This window comes from Spermophilus citellus, assembly GCF_964194105.1.
Source record: "Spermophilus citellus genome assembly, chromosome: 5".
NCBI lineage: Eukaryota > Metazoa > Chordata > Mammalia > Rodentia > Sciuridae > Spermophilus > Spermophilus citellus.
Window position 1 is genome coordinate 114866422 of NC_138186.1, and position 16190 is coordinate 114882611.

General features: G+C 40.5%; 1 protein-coding gene across 2 annotated transcripts in view; it reads right to left on the bottom strand.

Moving 5' to 3' along the window:
* Positions 1-8881: 8881 nt before the first annotated feature.
* The window catches only part of PDSS2 (decaprenyl diphosphate synthase subunit 2), a 263309-nt gene continuing 256000 nt past the window's right edge, over positions 8882-16190 (bottom strand). For both annotated transcript variants that reach the window (XM_081296557.1, XM_081296558.1), the window contains one exon: positions 8882-9702. In XM_081296557.1, the coding sequence (XP_081152683.1) occupies positions 9544-9702 (159 nt within the window). In that variant the 3' untranslated portion in view covers positions 8882-9543. The remainder of the gene's footprint in view (positions 9703-16190) is intronic.

A 16190-nucleotide genomic window follows, 5' to 3' on the forward strand; every position in this document is an offset into this window, starting at 1 on the left:
ATACACCCCAGGGTGGGCTCTAACCCCTCTCTCTCTTTCTCTCTCTCTCTTTCTCTCTCTCTTTCCCCTTTTTGGACTGGGGCTTGAACCCAGTGGTACTCGACCACTAAGCTACATCATCTATCATCTGCCCTTACATTTATTTATTTGTTTAAACAAGGTCTCACTAGATTTCTGAGGTTGGCCTTGAACTTGCCCAGGCTGGCCCTGAATTTGTCATCCTTCTGCTTTAGCTTTTCAAATTGCTGGAATTTCCATCATGTACCACTGTACTTGACCCTTTCTCACCTTATATTTTCCTGTATGTGGAAAGAAGTCTCCAGACCTATTTTATAGCCTATGTTTTTACAATTATAATTTGTAATCTATGTGACTTTATCACTCTATTTTATTTGCTTGCTTCATTGTTACAAAAGCATATTTCCTTTAATGGCGTTTATTGAATGGTCACTCTGTGACAGGTGCACTTAGTAGCTCTTTTACCATCACTCGTGACTGTCTCCATTTCTGCAGGAAAACAAAAGGGCTGGGCTTTGTAACTCAGTGGTAGAGCATTTGCCTAGGGTGAACAGCTCCTGGGTTCAATCCCTAACACTGCAAGGAAGAATGAAAAGATAAATCAAAAAAGAAGAAACTTGGGGGAGATGCCTCACATCATATTGGATAGAGAGGCTAGGGTTTGAACCCAGATCTGTTTTTATTCTATTGTTATATTCCACTGCTTTCAAAAGTAACCTGCTCCTGAGAAGCCTAAATATGGTGGGAAGACTCTAATAATGTCACTCTTGAGTTTGTCTTTGTCCCCAAGACAGTGCTTTGTACATAGTGACACTGAACTTATTCTGCCTTCTTTCTCTATCAATGGTTTCAAGTCAGGGAAATCCGTCTGGTAAAACAAAGAGGCAGCAAAACACAAATTTGGAGGTGACTTAGAAAGAACCTGTATCACACAGCGTCTTCCTCTGAATAGTTCTATGACAGGTCATCAAAGTTGCTTTTTGTGAAAGTGTCCATCACAAACTAGGGCTACTTACATTTTGCACCCTTTAATTTCTTTTTCTTTTTTTTTTAGTTGTAGATGAACACACACCTTTATTTTATTTATTTATTTTTATGTGGTGCCTCACACTGGCTAGTCAAGTGCTCTACCACTGAGCTACACCCCCAGCCCTGTACCCTTTAATTTATTTTTCTAATTAATTTGATAAAAGAATCTTTATTTTCTTCTTCCTGTACTCAACTTTGTAATGCTGATGTTGAACATAATAGAACAAACAACAATATGTAATTGTAGAAACTACTGTTTGGAATTTGCATGTGAAATATACACCTTTCACTGCCTCTAGTTGGCATTGTTAACTAGGCTACAGATAGTTCACCCTACATCCTGCAAACAGAAAGTGCTTTTTTGATGGGCACGTGCTATGAATGGAAGAAGTGTTCAAACACAATGTTTCAGTTTGAAAGGCTTACATTAGAACTAGCCAAAGGGGAAAGTGGTTTATTTCCTAATCATAGCTTTGTTTATGAATCCAATCATATAAAAAGCCTTATGATAAAGCTTTCTAAAAACAGACATGTATGCTACTATTTGGGTAAACAAGCAATATATTCAGTCTATAAAACTACTTTGATAATGTCAATGGATGCTTTTAGGAAAATTGAGCTGTTCCCCTTGGATTAAAAAATCTATCATGTATATGTGGATAGAAAAGGAGGTCATGGGACTAAAATACAAAATTAGAAAGTGCTGCTTATATTTATACTACTTTAAAAAGATAAACCTCACATTAGATCTTTTTGCTGAAATCATCCATCAGGATTTGAAATTTGAAAAACCTTGACTACTGAGTTAGAACAAAAAGGTGCCATTCATTTTGATTGTATGAACATAAAAATTATGATTAATAGGGCTGTATTTTTGCTGGTGTTTTATATGGCTAGAGGGCAAAAATTCAATAAATGTTACTGTGCAGGCTATCTCAATGATTACAAGGTTTGGGTACAAAGACTAGTGAGGACTTCTGTAAATTACAAATATAAAATTTGCAGACATCATTATATTTTCATGGGAAGCAATAATTTGTTTTTCAAGCATGTTTGTTTTGTTAGAGCTCTGAAGCCACTGTGATATGGATTTAATGCTAAACTACTCAACCAAATGACAGTAGAGGTGAGGGGACCAGGGACAAATTTTTCTTCCTACACATTTGTTTTAAGCACCTGCGTTTGCTTGAGTGTCTTGATACCACCGTGATAGCTTAGCAATAGCTAGATACAAATGAAGGTTACTGTCATGCCAGGCTCTCACCAAAAGTTGATAGGTGGGACACTAGGGAAAAAATATAGATGTTTATTGGTTTAAGAAAAAAGAGATTTGCTCTAACTGCCCTTGTCCATCTATTCATCTCGCATTCATATACATATAGAAAAAGGATGAGAATCTAAAATAAATAAATAAATAAAATCAACACTAGTGTTTTAATTAATTAATTAAATATAATTTAGGCCTTTCTTACATCATGAAAAAGCAACATATTTTAACTTTTCCCAAATAGGAAATAATGATTACAAAGGGTACATGAGAAGTGTTTTATAAAAATATTTCAAAAGAATTTTTCCACAATAAAAGATACTCAATTTTTGCTAACAGCTATTAGAAGGACAAGGTTGCTCAAAATATAATCACCTCTGGTCCAGTGGACTTGGATAATGTGATGGATATTGACATCTTAAAAATCAACCTACTATATGATTCCTTTCATTATCTTTATCAAGATAATTTATATGCAATATAGAGGAAGTGGAATATGAAGGATATAACATTTGGAGAGAGAATTTTTTTTTTAATATTTATTTTCTAGTTTTCGGCGGACACAACATCTTTGTTTGTATGTGGTGCTGAGGATCGAACCCGGGCTGCACGCATGCCAGGCAAGCGCGCTACCGCTTGAGCCACATCCCCAGCCCGAGGATATAACATTTGGAAAGTAAATAAAATCACCTTGATTTTTTTAGGGCTACTGATTTTATTTCAAATACTTAACTAAAAAATGGTAAAATATAGGTTAAAGCAAATAGCTAGTTGAACGGAAATGGCAAATAGATTTGCCATCTTGTGTGCTGACTCTGTTATATTAATAGCTGGTGTGTTGGGCCATGTCTGTAAGCACAGCAACTTGGGTGCTGCAGTAGGAGGATCACAAGTTTGAAGCCAGCCTAGGCAACTTAGGGAGATCCTGTTTCAAAATAGGAATATAGCTCAGTGGTAGAATGACCCTGGGTTCAATTCCCAATACAGGGTTAGGGGAGGAGGCAGTGGCTGCCTAAGGTGCTTATTGAGAAGGCTTCTGAGGTTCTATAAGAAAAAATGTCTGGGGTCAGGGGTGTAGTTCAGTGGTAAAGCACGTGCCTATCACACACATGGCCCTGGGTTTGATGACTAGTCACACACACACACACACACACACACACACACACACACAGAGTCTGAATGATGAGCAGATGTTGACTTGGCTGGGAGGGAGCCTAGAAGGTAAAAAAAGACTTCAGTGGAATGGAATATGGGCATGAGACAGAAGTTTAGCCCAAAGCCCCTAAATATAAACCCTAACTTTATTTTGTCTTATATGTGACATTAAAATGAATGTAGAACTTGCCCCATGCAGTGGCACACACCTGAAATACCAGCTACTTCAGAGGCTGAGGCAGGAGGATCACAAGTTCAAGGCCAACTGTGGGCAATTTAGCAAGACCCTGTCTCAAAATAATAAATAAAAAGGGCTGGAACCGTAGCTCAGTGGTAAAGTGCCCCCAGGTTCAATCCCCAGTACCCAAACAAAACAAGACAAAGAAAGATGGCCCAATGCTGTGGTGCTTACCTATAATCCCAGCGCCTCAGGAGGCTGAGGCAGGAGGATTGTGAGTTCAAAGCCAGCCTCAGCAAGTTAGGCCCTAAGCAACTTAGCAAGAACCTGTCTGTAAATAACATAGAAAAAAGGGCTGGGGATGTGGCTCAGTGGTTAATTGCTCCTGCAGCACCAAAAAAAAAAAAAAAAAAAAAAAAATGACTGAACCTCAATGTGAAGGAAGAAGTCATCATAATGAAGTGCGACTGGCTGGGAACTTATATTGAAACAAGAGGAAAATGCAAAGAGGCATGAATTCATCTTAAGCATTATCTAACAGAACTGGGACTCACTAAGGCTGTATCAACTGAGAAGATTAATAATTCAAGTTGAAGAATTTTAAGGTGATTTGTTCCACAATTTTAACCTGTGCCATGGAGAACCTGTAGAGGCACTAGTTTTCCAAGTCAAAGACTTTCTTAATAGTGGGTCTGGAGGCTGACTTACAAAGTTAGCCCATTTTAATATACTTATTTACACCAGAAGAAACAACCAGGAATAGAAATTCAGATGCCTCGTTTAACATTTAAACCACTCATTAATAATAGTCGTGAAGGCTGCAGCACCATGGGAAAATGTTTATAATGTGTTACATGAACACAGCAGGACCCAAAGTTGAAATTATACTGTAATTACAACATGCAAAAAAAAAAAAAAAATCTGCATGGCAAAAAAAGGCTGGAAGAAATACAAATGAAACAGTAATATTGAAATGAAATTGATAATACTGATTATTTTAGGGTGGTGGTTATGAATGACCTCCCCCCCCCCCAAGATTTCTGTAAGTTGATTATTTACTTAGATGTGTTTGAAGAGAAAAAAAAATTAAGTGAAATTCAAGCTACTCTAATGGCTAAGACAGTGGCAATCCAACACGCTTATTAGTTCACAGGGTGCACAAGGATGCACACACTGTCAATCCTAGATGTGAGCAGAGCCACTAGATAAAAGCTAGATGCTATTTTTCCATGAAGATAGGCATCTCCAAAAAAGAAGAGTAGAATCCTGAGAAAGAGTCTCTTTCTATCATGAGAAAGCAATTTGTATTAAAGACAAACTTTGACCTACGGGGAGAGGCCTAGAGCCTAGCACTTCAGAGCTGGAGGACAGGGCATTAGCTAAAGGGAGGATGGATAGCAGTGCTGGCCTTCCCATGGGGACACTTCTTCTAAGGTCACCTCGAGATGTCTATAATCTCCTTAATGGGAAGACAGAACCCAGTCCAAAAAGAAAAGAAAAGAAAACAAAACCAAAAACAGTTTATTTATTTATTTTTATTTTATTTTATTTTTTTTAGTTCTAGGCGGACACAACATCTTTGTTGGTATGTAGTGCTGAGGATCGAACCCAGGCCGCACGCATTCCAGGCGAGCACGCTACCGCTTGAGCCACATCCCCAGCCCCCAAAAACAGTTTATTTGAGAAGAGATCAGCAGTCAAGATAGGAAATGAGAAAGAAATAAATGAGCATCCTGTTGGGCGTGCTTTTTTTGGTGTGTGTACATGGTCCTGGGGCTCAAACCCAGGGCTTTACACACATGTGCTAAGCCAACACTCCACCACTGAGCCATACAGCCAGCCCTAACTCAGAGAATTTTAAAAAAGATTCAGGGGCTGGGGATGTAGCTCAGAGGTAGAGAGCTTTCCTAGTATGCATAAGGTCCTGGTCCAATATCTAGCACCGAAGAAATAAATCAGATTTAGTGGGACAGGAAACTGCTTTGTAATTTCTGGGGGAAGCGTAATTGATATTTTTAGAAAAGAATGGCTATAGGAGTAAGAAAAAGAAGGCTATTCAGAGAAAAGGGGGAATCTGAACCAAAGTGGATCCATGAGCCCCCAGGGGCCAGCTACAATATGAAATGCTGCAGACAGGGACAGGTTTGAGGGGACACCATAGTGATCTTGAAGAAGCCATCTCAGGAGAGCTGTGCAGAGGCACCTGATGTCTTTGTTCAAGTATTCTCTGAGTACACAAAGCCCAAGCAATGGGTGAGATGGTGGGGACCTAGAAGTGAATGGCCAGGTGTAAAGTTAAGGAGTTTGTAAACTGTAAGAAGGTTTGTTGATAAAATTAGGAGGGAGAAAGTGCAGGTGGAAGAATATATAGGGAAAAGTGAGGGATTTTAGGCACAGGGAGACCTGGGCACATTCATAGAGAAGAAACCTAAGATTCAAGAACAGGGACAGGAAGGAGACAGGAGGAAACAGGCCTGAGGTCTTTGGAAATGAGAAAAGTCTTATTCTTTCTGTCTGGTGGGTGTGGGAGGTAACGGGAGTTTAGCCCAGGAACGCTTAATCACTGAGCCACATCCCCAGCCCTTTTTATTTTGAGATAGTCTTACTAAGTTGCTTAGGACCTTGCTAAGTTGCTGCTGAGGCTGACTTTGAACTTGTGATCCTTCTATCTCATTCCCCCCCACACACCCCTCTCCCACTAGGGTTACAGAGGTGTTGGCCACCAGACCTGGCAGAATACACCATTTATTATGCTAATAAAGAAAAAGAGGAGAGGGCAGCTGGTTCATGGCCTGAAGTAAGGTTTGGAGGCACCAACTCTAAGTTTGGGGGTAACAGGTGGGAGGAAGCAGGACAACGGCTAATGAACTCTTCCCTTTAGTAAGAAACTCAGGATGGGGAAGGAATTAAGCTGAGGTAAAGGAGGCATTGGAGAGCCATTGACTCTCTCTATTCATTATCTCCACTAAGTCATACCCAGGCAGTAGGTTGAGAGGTATGATTAAGCAATGTCTTGGTACCTAAAATTTCTCCTTAGAGGTGTCTGAAATTATAAAAACTTGGTGTGAGCTAATAAATAAATATACTTTAAGAATGTGCATGGAGCGGGCTGGGGATGTGGCTCAAGCGGTAGCGCGCTCGCCTGGCATGCGTGCGGCCCGGGTTCGATCCTCAGCACCACATACCAACAAAGATGATGTTGTGTCCGCCGAAAATTAAAAAGTAAATGTCAAAAAATTCTATCTCTCAAAAAAAAAAAAAAAAAAAAAAAAGAATGTGCATGGAGGAAGGCTATCGGCATTTCATACTCTAGAGTAGATTTGTCAACATGATGTAAGCTTTTAAAAAAGCTTGTCAAGAACAGGCGCTGGGCTGGGGATGTGGCTCAAGCGGTAGCGTGCTCGCCTGGCATGCCCAGGGCGCTGGGTTCGATCCTCAGCACCACTTAAAAATAAAATAAAGATGATGTGTCCACCGAATATTTAAAAAGGAAAAAAAAAAAAAAAGAGCAGGGCCTTTTACACAGCCTGCAATCCCAGTGACTACGGAGGCTGAGGTGGGAGGATCAGAAGTTTGAGGCTGGCCTGGGCAATTTAGTGAGACCCTGCCTCAAAATAAAATTTAAGGGGCTGGGGATGTGGCTCAAGCGGTAGCGCGCTCGCCTGGCATGCGTGCGGCCCAGGTTCGATCCTCAGCACCACATACCAACAAAGATGTTGGGTCTGCCGAAAACTAAAAAAAAAATAAATATTTAAAAAAAAATTTAAAAGGCTGGGGATGTAGCTCAGTGGTAGAGTGCTTGCCTAGCATGTGGGTTTGTCCTACAACAAACAAACAAACAAACAAACACTTGCCAAGATGCTGAGGAAGTGAAAACTGCTGAGTGTGACCTGAGGAGAAAGGCACCCCTGGAGGCAAAGGCAGAGCTCTGTAAGGTGGGCCTGCTGCTCTCAGGCATCCAGGAGCTTAGAAGTCCAGATGGCAAAGTAAACGGAATGGAACAGGAGGTAGGAAAGGTCCCCAAGAGAGGAGAAAGGTGAGTGTTGAAACACAAGAGTCTAGGGGCATGTCATGTAAGGGGAAGCTTTCTGCATTTCCTCAGAGCTTCTCTTTGCAAGTTGCTTTTCCTCCTCCATGAATCTCTTTCAGCATGTTTGCTATCGAGACAATCTTAAATGGTAAACTTCTAGAAAATAAAACAAATCTGGAAGGGACTTCATAAATTATCTCACAAAATCCAATTTTACAGAAGAGGCAGTTGAGGCTGAGAGGGAAGTGACTTGTTCGATATACAGCATACCAGATCTAAGCCAGAATTGGAGAAGCCCCAGGGTCCTGCCTTGTGCACTGCAGTACCTGTCCATCTGCTTCCTGGAACCTGCAGCTCCCTGAGGTTCCTGTGCATCTAACAGGAAGGCACTCCTCCTCTCTGGCACAGTTAATGATTAAAACCCAGTCTCATCTAAAGCATGGTAGCTGTAGTTACTAATTAAGCCAACTCAGTGAGAAAAGACAGTTCAAACAGGAGAGTGGAGCATGCTACTCACAATCTATAGGCCTTAGATTGCAGCAGTAGAAACCACACAATTAAAATATTTTAAGTCCACTTAAAATATTTCATAAAATAATATCTTAACCTCGGTAGCCTTACATTTTCTGTTCATTGCATGCCACATGCTGGGCAGGGATCAAACTTTTGGGTGTTGAGGGGGAGGAATTTAACTAAAATAACTTCCCTTAGTGTTTGAGTGAAGTAGGTAATCAAATCTGTTTGCTGTGCTCGCTGTCTCCAGATAGGGGCTGTAATTACACCACATGAGGAAGAAAGGTAGCTGAGTCTCAGTCCAGATCATTTATGTAAACTCAGCCTTCTTGTCAACGGTGTTCTCACATTGCATGCGTGCAAACCACAAAAATCATCTCCTGTGAACCACACAGAGACAGCGTCCTATTGCAGGCTTGCGAGATTGCTTATGTTCTTTCTATAATTGGAAGTCTGTGGTTCAATTTGACATTATGAGGGTAAAAGAACATGCTTACCAATGAACTCCCTAATATAACAATTACATTCTCCAAATTTGTAAAAATTAAAGGTATTGTCTAAACCAAAGTATTACAAATGCATATATTTTACTTGGTGAAAAACTCATTTTTCATTAAAAAAAAAGTTTGGATCTTTGAGATGTGTTTGAAAATAATTTGATGTTCAAGAAAGAAAAACAGACAATTTCTAATATATCAAGATAACATTTAATCTCCTACTTTAAATATTTGGCAACTTTTTCAGCAATTTCCCTCCTACCCCCAATCTTATAAAAACCATGATGCAGGAAATATTCATATTGTATCTATAAATAGAGACATAATTGCAAGATGACAAAGAAAGCATATTTTTTCTTAATTCACGGAACTCTTCTCCATTTTTGACAGATGGGTCAGTGGTTTCTGATTTGACAGTCCTTCCTGGCTGGGATCCAGAGTGTTTCTCTTGACACCTGCAGCTTCCAGCTTGCTCTGTCCTCTCTAGAAGGAAAACCACAGGCCACCGCCCTGGCGCCATCCGTGGCTTGGTCCAATCAATAAGGACTTATTTCCTGTCCATTTGCTGAGGTCACAGGAGCGAATCTCATTAATTATTTCTGCTGCTGCAGCCTCAAGTGTGCTTCTGGCTTGACAAGTGAAAACTGCTTGACCTTTTTTTTTCCTTCTAATTTTGTTTGTAGCAGTTCCAAAATGAAGGCGGTATTCATTTTAGCAATGTGATAAAAGGAAGGGGGAAAATGTGTATATTTTAAAGTCATAAACACGTTTAGATATTTCCTCACAAAAGCTCTTCCAATCACCTCATTCCCTAGGTTTTTCAGCTAAGGAACAATAGGGTCTTTTTAATTTGGTGTCATGAAAATCTGGTCACAGCAAACACAATGTTTTCTAAAGCCGATCTGGCCTCCGAGGGAGGGAAGCTCTCCAGGGCCTCCAGTGCCTTGTTTCCATGGTAACGACACAGGTCAATAGCTGAAGTCACACCTTTGCCAGCTTTGATTGTTTCTCGCAACTGTTAAGAAACAAATGCACAATAAAAGTCAGTTTTTAGGGTTCGGGATAAGGATCACAATTAATTTGGGGGGGGGGTTGTTGGAAAAACAAAGAAGGGGAGAAACAGTGTAGCTTCAGTATTTCTGCTCCGTTATTTTGAGGAAAGAGGACATCATTCCCCAGTGATCCTGAGGCACTAACACTCCCCGAGGCTGCTCCTGTCCGCGCCGCAGAGCAGCACAATAGGCTCCAATCAGCCTAATTACACCTCCTCCTCTCCCGCCCTTGGATACGCTGAAATGTGCCAGGCTGGGAGCGAAGTCACAAAGGCGGAGGGCATTTACATCCCTGGGATTTTGAATTCCACGACTGCTATTCTTATGTGAGGAAGCCTTCACTAACATCTTGGTTCATAACTTTCTTTTTAACACCATATGTGAACACAATAGACCATATGAAAATTCAAGAACGACACATGTTATTAGACTGAATGTGACAACTTCAACGAGTTGGGGACAGCGGCACTTGCCTGTAATCGTAGTAACTTAAGCTGAGATGAGAGGACCAAAAGTTTCAGGCCAGCCTCAGCAACTTAGACCCTGTCTCAAAAAATAAAAAGGGCTGGGGGTGTAGCTCAGTGGTAGAGTGCCTGGGCCCATCCCCAGTCTCCAAAACAAAACAAAAAAGATGAAAAATTTTATTTGGGAAGAATTAACCAACACAACCTTTGTAAATGATTAACTCTTGCTGACAGGTGAAGTTCACTCCAATCCCTCTCTCTGATCACAAAAAAAGACCAATGAAATGGTTACACTTTACAGATGGAGAGAATTCAACTATTTGGTCTGTCTACTTTCCTCTGCCCCATTTCCATCTCCAATGTCTACCTCATTCCCCAGGTAAGGAACGGGAGTCCTCCTGGGTCCCCAGATCAAGGGCAATTCTGGGGTTTCTCACTATGACTGAACTCTCTGGCCTTCACAGACTGGGTGAGGCCAGGAGATAAATTCTAGTCTAGTAGTGGATGATGATGCGTGTCACTTCTGGGCTGTAGTGTTGAATTGTCTAGGAGAGTCCCTTTAGGGCTCTCCTTCTGGCACTTGGAGTTGTTTCTTAGCCTGAATCCTGAGTGATTAAACCATGGGCCTCTTCTGTCTGAAATGGACATGTAGTGTGGATAAGAGACCCAGCTTTGTTGTCTTAAGCCACCGAGACTATGAGATCATCTGAAGCCATTTTCACTGATACAGTCAATAAGTCCTAGCCGGTCCTTCTCCCTTGGAGCTCTCAGATTTATGCTTTACGCTTCCTTCCTATTGCCACTACATTAGTTCAGGCTCTCATCATCCCTTGCCTGGGCTATTTTTTGCAGTCACCTCCTAGAGAGTCTTCCTACCACTAGTTCTGCACCCCTGAACCCCATCCGACATGGCACACTGCCAAGAGATTTATAAAATACAAATATGACCTTGCTTAAAACCCTCCACTGCCTTAAAAGTCCAAGCTTTTTCAGGAGGCAGTGACATCTCTTCCCCAATCTTGTTCTAGCCTAGCTTCAATATCCTCCCCTGTACCCTTTCATCATGTATTTAGGGCATCTAGTTGCAGTTCTCACCTATCATCTCCCCTGGGACTGCCCTCCTCCACCCCCTCAGCTCCCCAAATTCTACCTGGGTGGAATATACTCAGCTACCATGGTGGCCCTGAGGAGCTAGGTGTTGCTCTTCCTCTTGGATTCCAGAGTACCCTGGACATATCTGGAGTGCAGCCTTATTATACAGTATTGTATTTCAATTTTCTATTCATTTATCTACTCTTTATGAGGTTTTATGTTACTTACTGCATAATGCATTAAACATGAACAAAAAAGAAATATGCTGGTTTATTCCTCTAATTATACAGTCAAGAGAACAGAGGTCTAGAGAAACTCAGTGACTTAAGATCATAGATGGAGAGTGGCAAAGCTGATGCCTCATCCAAAGGCACTTAATACTAAACCCCAGGTTCCTAGCACTCCACAGATATTTCAACTGCATATGAATTCTGAGGCTATTCCAGCTTGGGTTTCTCTGGTCTCTTGCCAATCACTGAATGCATGGAGGTACTAAAATGGTGTTGGGTAGCAGGGGCAGCAAGATTCAAATTCACATTCCAGCTTTACAATCTGATGGAAGCCACTTCACTGCTCTTAGTTCTAAATTAGGATAATATCAGGTTTTTTGTAGGATTGTTGGGAATAGGGTACATGAGAGCACAGAGTGCTTGAGAGTGTCTAAATCACTGCAGATGCTCAGGAGACTTAGTTCTCCCTCCAAGCCCTTAGCTATGGCCAAGAAAGCCATTGAATCCACTCAGATCAAGATTATTTTGACTTGATACCCAATAGCCTCAAAGGTAGCTGGACTTGGATCAGAGCAGTCCTGGACATAGATAGATAAGAGAGACAGATAGATAGGACACTCCCCTATTTTCATTTTCTTTAATCTCCCCAAATCTATTTTTATTCATAGTATTTATTTTTTTTAAAATTTTTAAATCCTAATTTGTTATATATGACATCAGAATGCATGACAATTCATACTACACATCTGTAGAGCACAATTTTTCCGATCTCTGGTTGCATACAAAGTATATTCACAACCATTTGTGTCTTCATACATGTACTTAGGGTATTTTTTTTACATAGTATTTATTTATTTTTAATTTTTTTTTAATTCTAATTTGATATATATGACAGCAGAATGCATGCCAAATCTAAATTGGAAAATCCAACATTCTCTTCTATTCTACACTTCTAGGTTAGTACCTGTAAGCATGAGGACATCTGCATTACTAGATTACTAGATGCTCAAATTGCAAGTACTAATCGAGCACCTACTATTTGTAAAGTACTAGTAGAATGATCCTTCTCTAGTTTATGGATCCAGAACCAATGAAGGGCAAACTATGAAAAGCAGCAAACCAAGGTTGTACTAAGCTGTTGAGAAGAATGAGGGATTGACTTTAGCTGGGAGACTCTTAGAAAGACTTGCAGAGGGGCTGGGGATGTGGCTCAAGCGGTAGCGCGCTCGCCTGGCATGCGTGCGACCCGGGTTCGATCCTCAGCACCACATACCAACAAAGATGTTGTGTCCGCCGAGAACTAAAAAATAAATATTAAAAATTCTCTCTCTCTCTCTCTCTCCTCTCTCACTCTCTCTTTAAAAAAAAAAAAAAAAAAAGAAAGACTTGCAGAGTGTGGTTTCAGGCATGAATGTTAATAAACAGATATGGGAAGAAAACAGCCTGAGCAAGGGCACAGAGGAGACCAAAGAGTGCAGAGTGTCCAGAAAATGAAAACACATTAGTGAGGCATAGCTTCCAGGGCTAAGTGTCAGGGGACCCAGGAAAGTTCTGAAAACCAGACTAAGATATTTGTACTTTTGTTTTCTTCTAATTTTTAGTATAAAGTATTTTAAAAGAACAGAAAAGATGTAAGATTATAGCCCTGGGTTAAATTTGGTCCCCTGTTTTAGCATATAAAGTTTGGCTGGAACATAACGATGTCTATAATATGTACTGTCTATGGCTACTTTTGTGCTATGGGGCAGAGCTGTAGAATTGAGCTACTGCTGCAGACTGTATGGCCTACAAAACCAAAGATATTTACATTTTGGCGTGTACAGAAAAGGTCTGCTGACTCCTGAACTAATACAATGAAAAACCATGTATCTTCCACCTAGACTCAACCATGGTTACATTGTTATTATTTGCCATACTGAGGACCGAACCCAGGGCCTTGCCATGCTAGAAAAACACTCTACCACTGAGCTACATTCCCAGCCCTTTTTATGTTAGACGAAATCTTGCTAAGTTGCCCAGGCTGGACTTGAACTTACAAATTTCCTGACTTAGCCTCTCAAGTAGCCGGAATTCCAGGTGTGCATTACCATGCCACTAACAGTTGTTAAGATTTGTCATTGCTGTTCTAACTGCATGTATGTATGTGCCTCTGGACCATTTGAAAATAAGGTGCAGAAAGTGGTATGCTGGTAAGTTAGTTCTCAGGAGTATAGTGGTGGGGGAAGCCCTAGTTGTATATTTGCAGATTTCCATTCTCTGATTTCAATCTGCCAGGGTCTAGGGATCACAAAATTCTTGGATCTTTAACAACAGTACCTGCTCAAAAACTTGATTCTATGATGAAGGCTGATTGGCTCTGAGTTGTTAGGACTTGGTTTGGGCATATCACTGGGTGTAGGATGCTTCATCCTTTTTTTGACTTGTTATCTTCTAAGATAACATTCTCCTATACAATCACAATACTATTATCACAACTAAGAAAGTTAACTGGGAAAGTTAGAGAACTGCTGGGCATGGTGGCACACACCTGTAATTCCAGCAACAGGGGAGGCTGAGGTAGGAGGATCTCAAGTTTGAGGCCAGCCTCAGTAACTTAGCGATGCACTAAACAATCTGGCAGGACCCTGTCTCAAAAAAATTTTTTTTAAAAAGGGCTGGGGGTGGGGGTAGCTGGGAATCTAGCTCAATGGTAAAATGCCCCTGGATTCAGTCCCCAATACCCACCCCCCAAAAAAAAGAGAATTCTCTATTATTTAATATAGTCCCTATACAAATATCCTCAATTTGTTTCCAAAAAATTTTTAACCATTTTTTTCAAGCCATGATTAATCCCAGTTTGCACATTTGTTTGCAAAAACACTTTAATCTCTTTTATTCTGTTATGACATTGTCATTTTTAAAGAACCAGGCTGTGTTGCAGGATGATTTACATTTCTCTGATTATTTCATTTAGTTTGTTCCTCTATGAACTTAATTCAATCTGGATCAATTGAATATATCTGTATATGCTAGGGGTGTGTGTGTGTGTGTGTGTGTGTGTATTTATTATTATTGTTTTTTAGTACAGGAGATTGAATTTAGGGGTGCTTTACCAGTGAGCTATATCACTAATTCTTTTTTTTTTTTCTTCTTTTTGGTAGTGGGGATAAACCCAGCGGAGCTTAACCCCTGAGCCACACCCCCCAGCCCTTTTTGTAGTTTGTTTAGAGATAGGGTCTCTCTGAGTTGCCTAGGGCCTTGCTAAATTGCTGAGGCTGGCTTTGAACTCTCAATCTTTCTGCCTCAGCCTCCAGAACCACTGGGATTATAGGTGTGAATCACCATGCCTGGCTCCTTTTTCTGTTTTAAAAATTTGAAACAGTGTCTTACTAGTTACATGAAGGTCTTGCTACATTGCTGAGGTCTGGGCTCGATTTTACAATCCTCCTGCTTCAGTGTCCTGAGTTGCTAGGATTATAGAGAACACCACTGTGCCCAACTTAACTGAATATTTGATGGTGGCTAATAGGGTATTTAATCTTATGATGAGAGGCTGGGGGTGTAGCTCAGTGGTAGAGTGCCTGCCTAGCATGCTCAAAGCCCTGGGTTTTATCCTCAGCACCTCCTCAAAAATCTGATTCTATGATGAAGGATAATTCAGATTAGTGCAAAACAGCAGCCAGGAGAACATCAGTTTCTCAAGTCCTAAAAAACATTTCTCTTGAATAATGACTATTTTACTTCAGCCCATACTCAAATCCACAAAAGCAGACTCACAGGGCTTTGTATCCCAAGGGCCTGATAGCTCCCAGGAGTAAAGTGCTCACTCCACACTCACTTGTAATCTAATCCTTCACAAAAGGTGCTATTCCTCACTGATATCTGTCAACATTCCACCCAGTAAATGTAAAACTATTGGCTCAAAGGAAATCCTTTAGATAAAACAAATAAACAAATTCATTTTACTGCTAACTAGAATAAGTAATAGGTCTATCTTGAATATATTGAAGATAATGATCTTGTCCTTTGCAAATGTAATGAAAAAAAATTAAGCTAGAGTTCGTAAACTTGGCTGACCATGAGACTCACTGGGGGAACTTTAAAATACAGATGCCTAGGCCCCCACCCCTAGAGATGGAGTCAACAAAACCTGAAAAATGCTTCTCAGGTCATTTCAATATATGTATTGAAATGTGTGTGTGTGTGTGTGTATGTGTACATACACATAATTAAAAAAAATTTTTTTTTACTTATTGATGAACCTTTATTTTAATTATTTATGTGTGGTACTGAGAATCAAACCCAGCACCTTACATATGCTAGGCAAGTGCTCTACCACTGAATTACAACCCCAGCCCTCTGTATATATTTTTTTCTAGAGATGGATATTGCTATGTGGTCTTGAACTTCTGGGCTCAAGCAATCCTCCTTCCTCAGCCTCCAACTAGCTGGGACTACAGGAATATGCTAATGCACCTGGCTACTGTGTTTTAAAACAGTTGTCGTGGGTTTATATGGTCTAAACACACTTTCAACTGGTTGTCTTTGCAATGATCAAATTCAATTCAATAAACATTTACTGGACACCTCTGTGACATGGGCTTACTGGAGGGCCTGGAGACACAAGGAAAAACATAGTTGCTGTATCCCATATCCCAGTACCACCTGTTAAAAGGGACAGAAAGA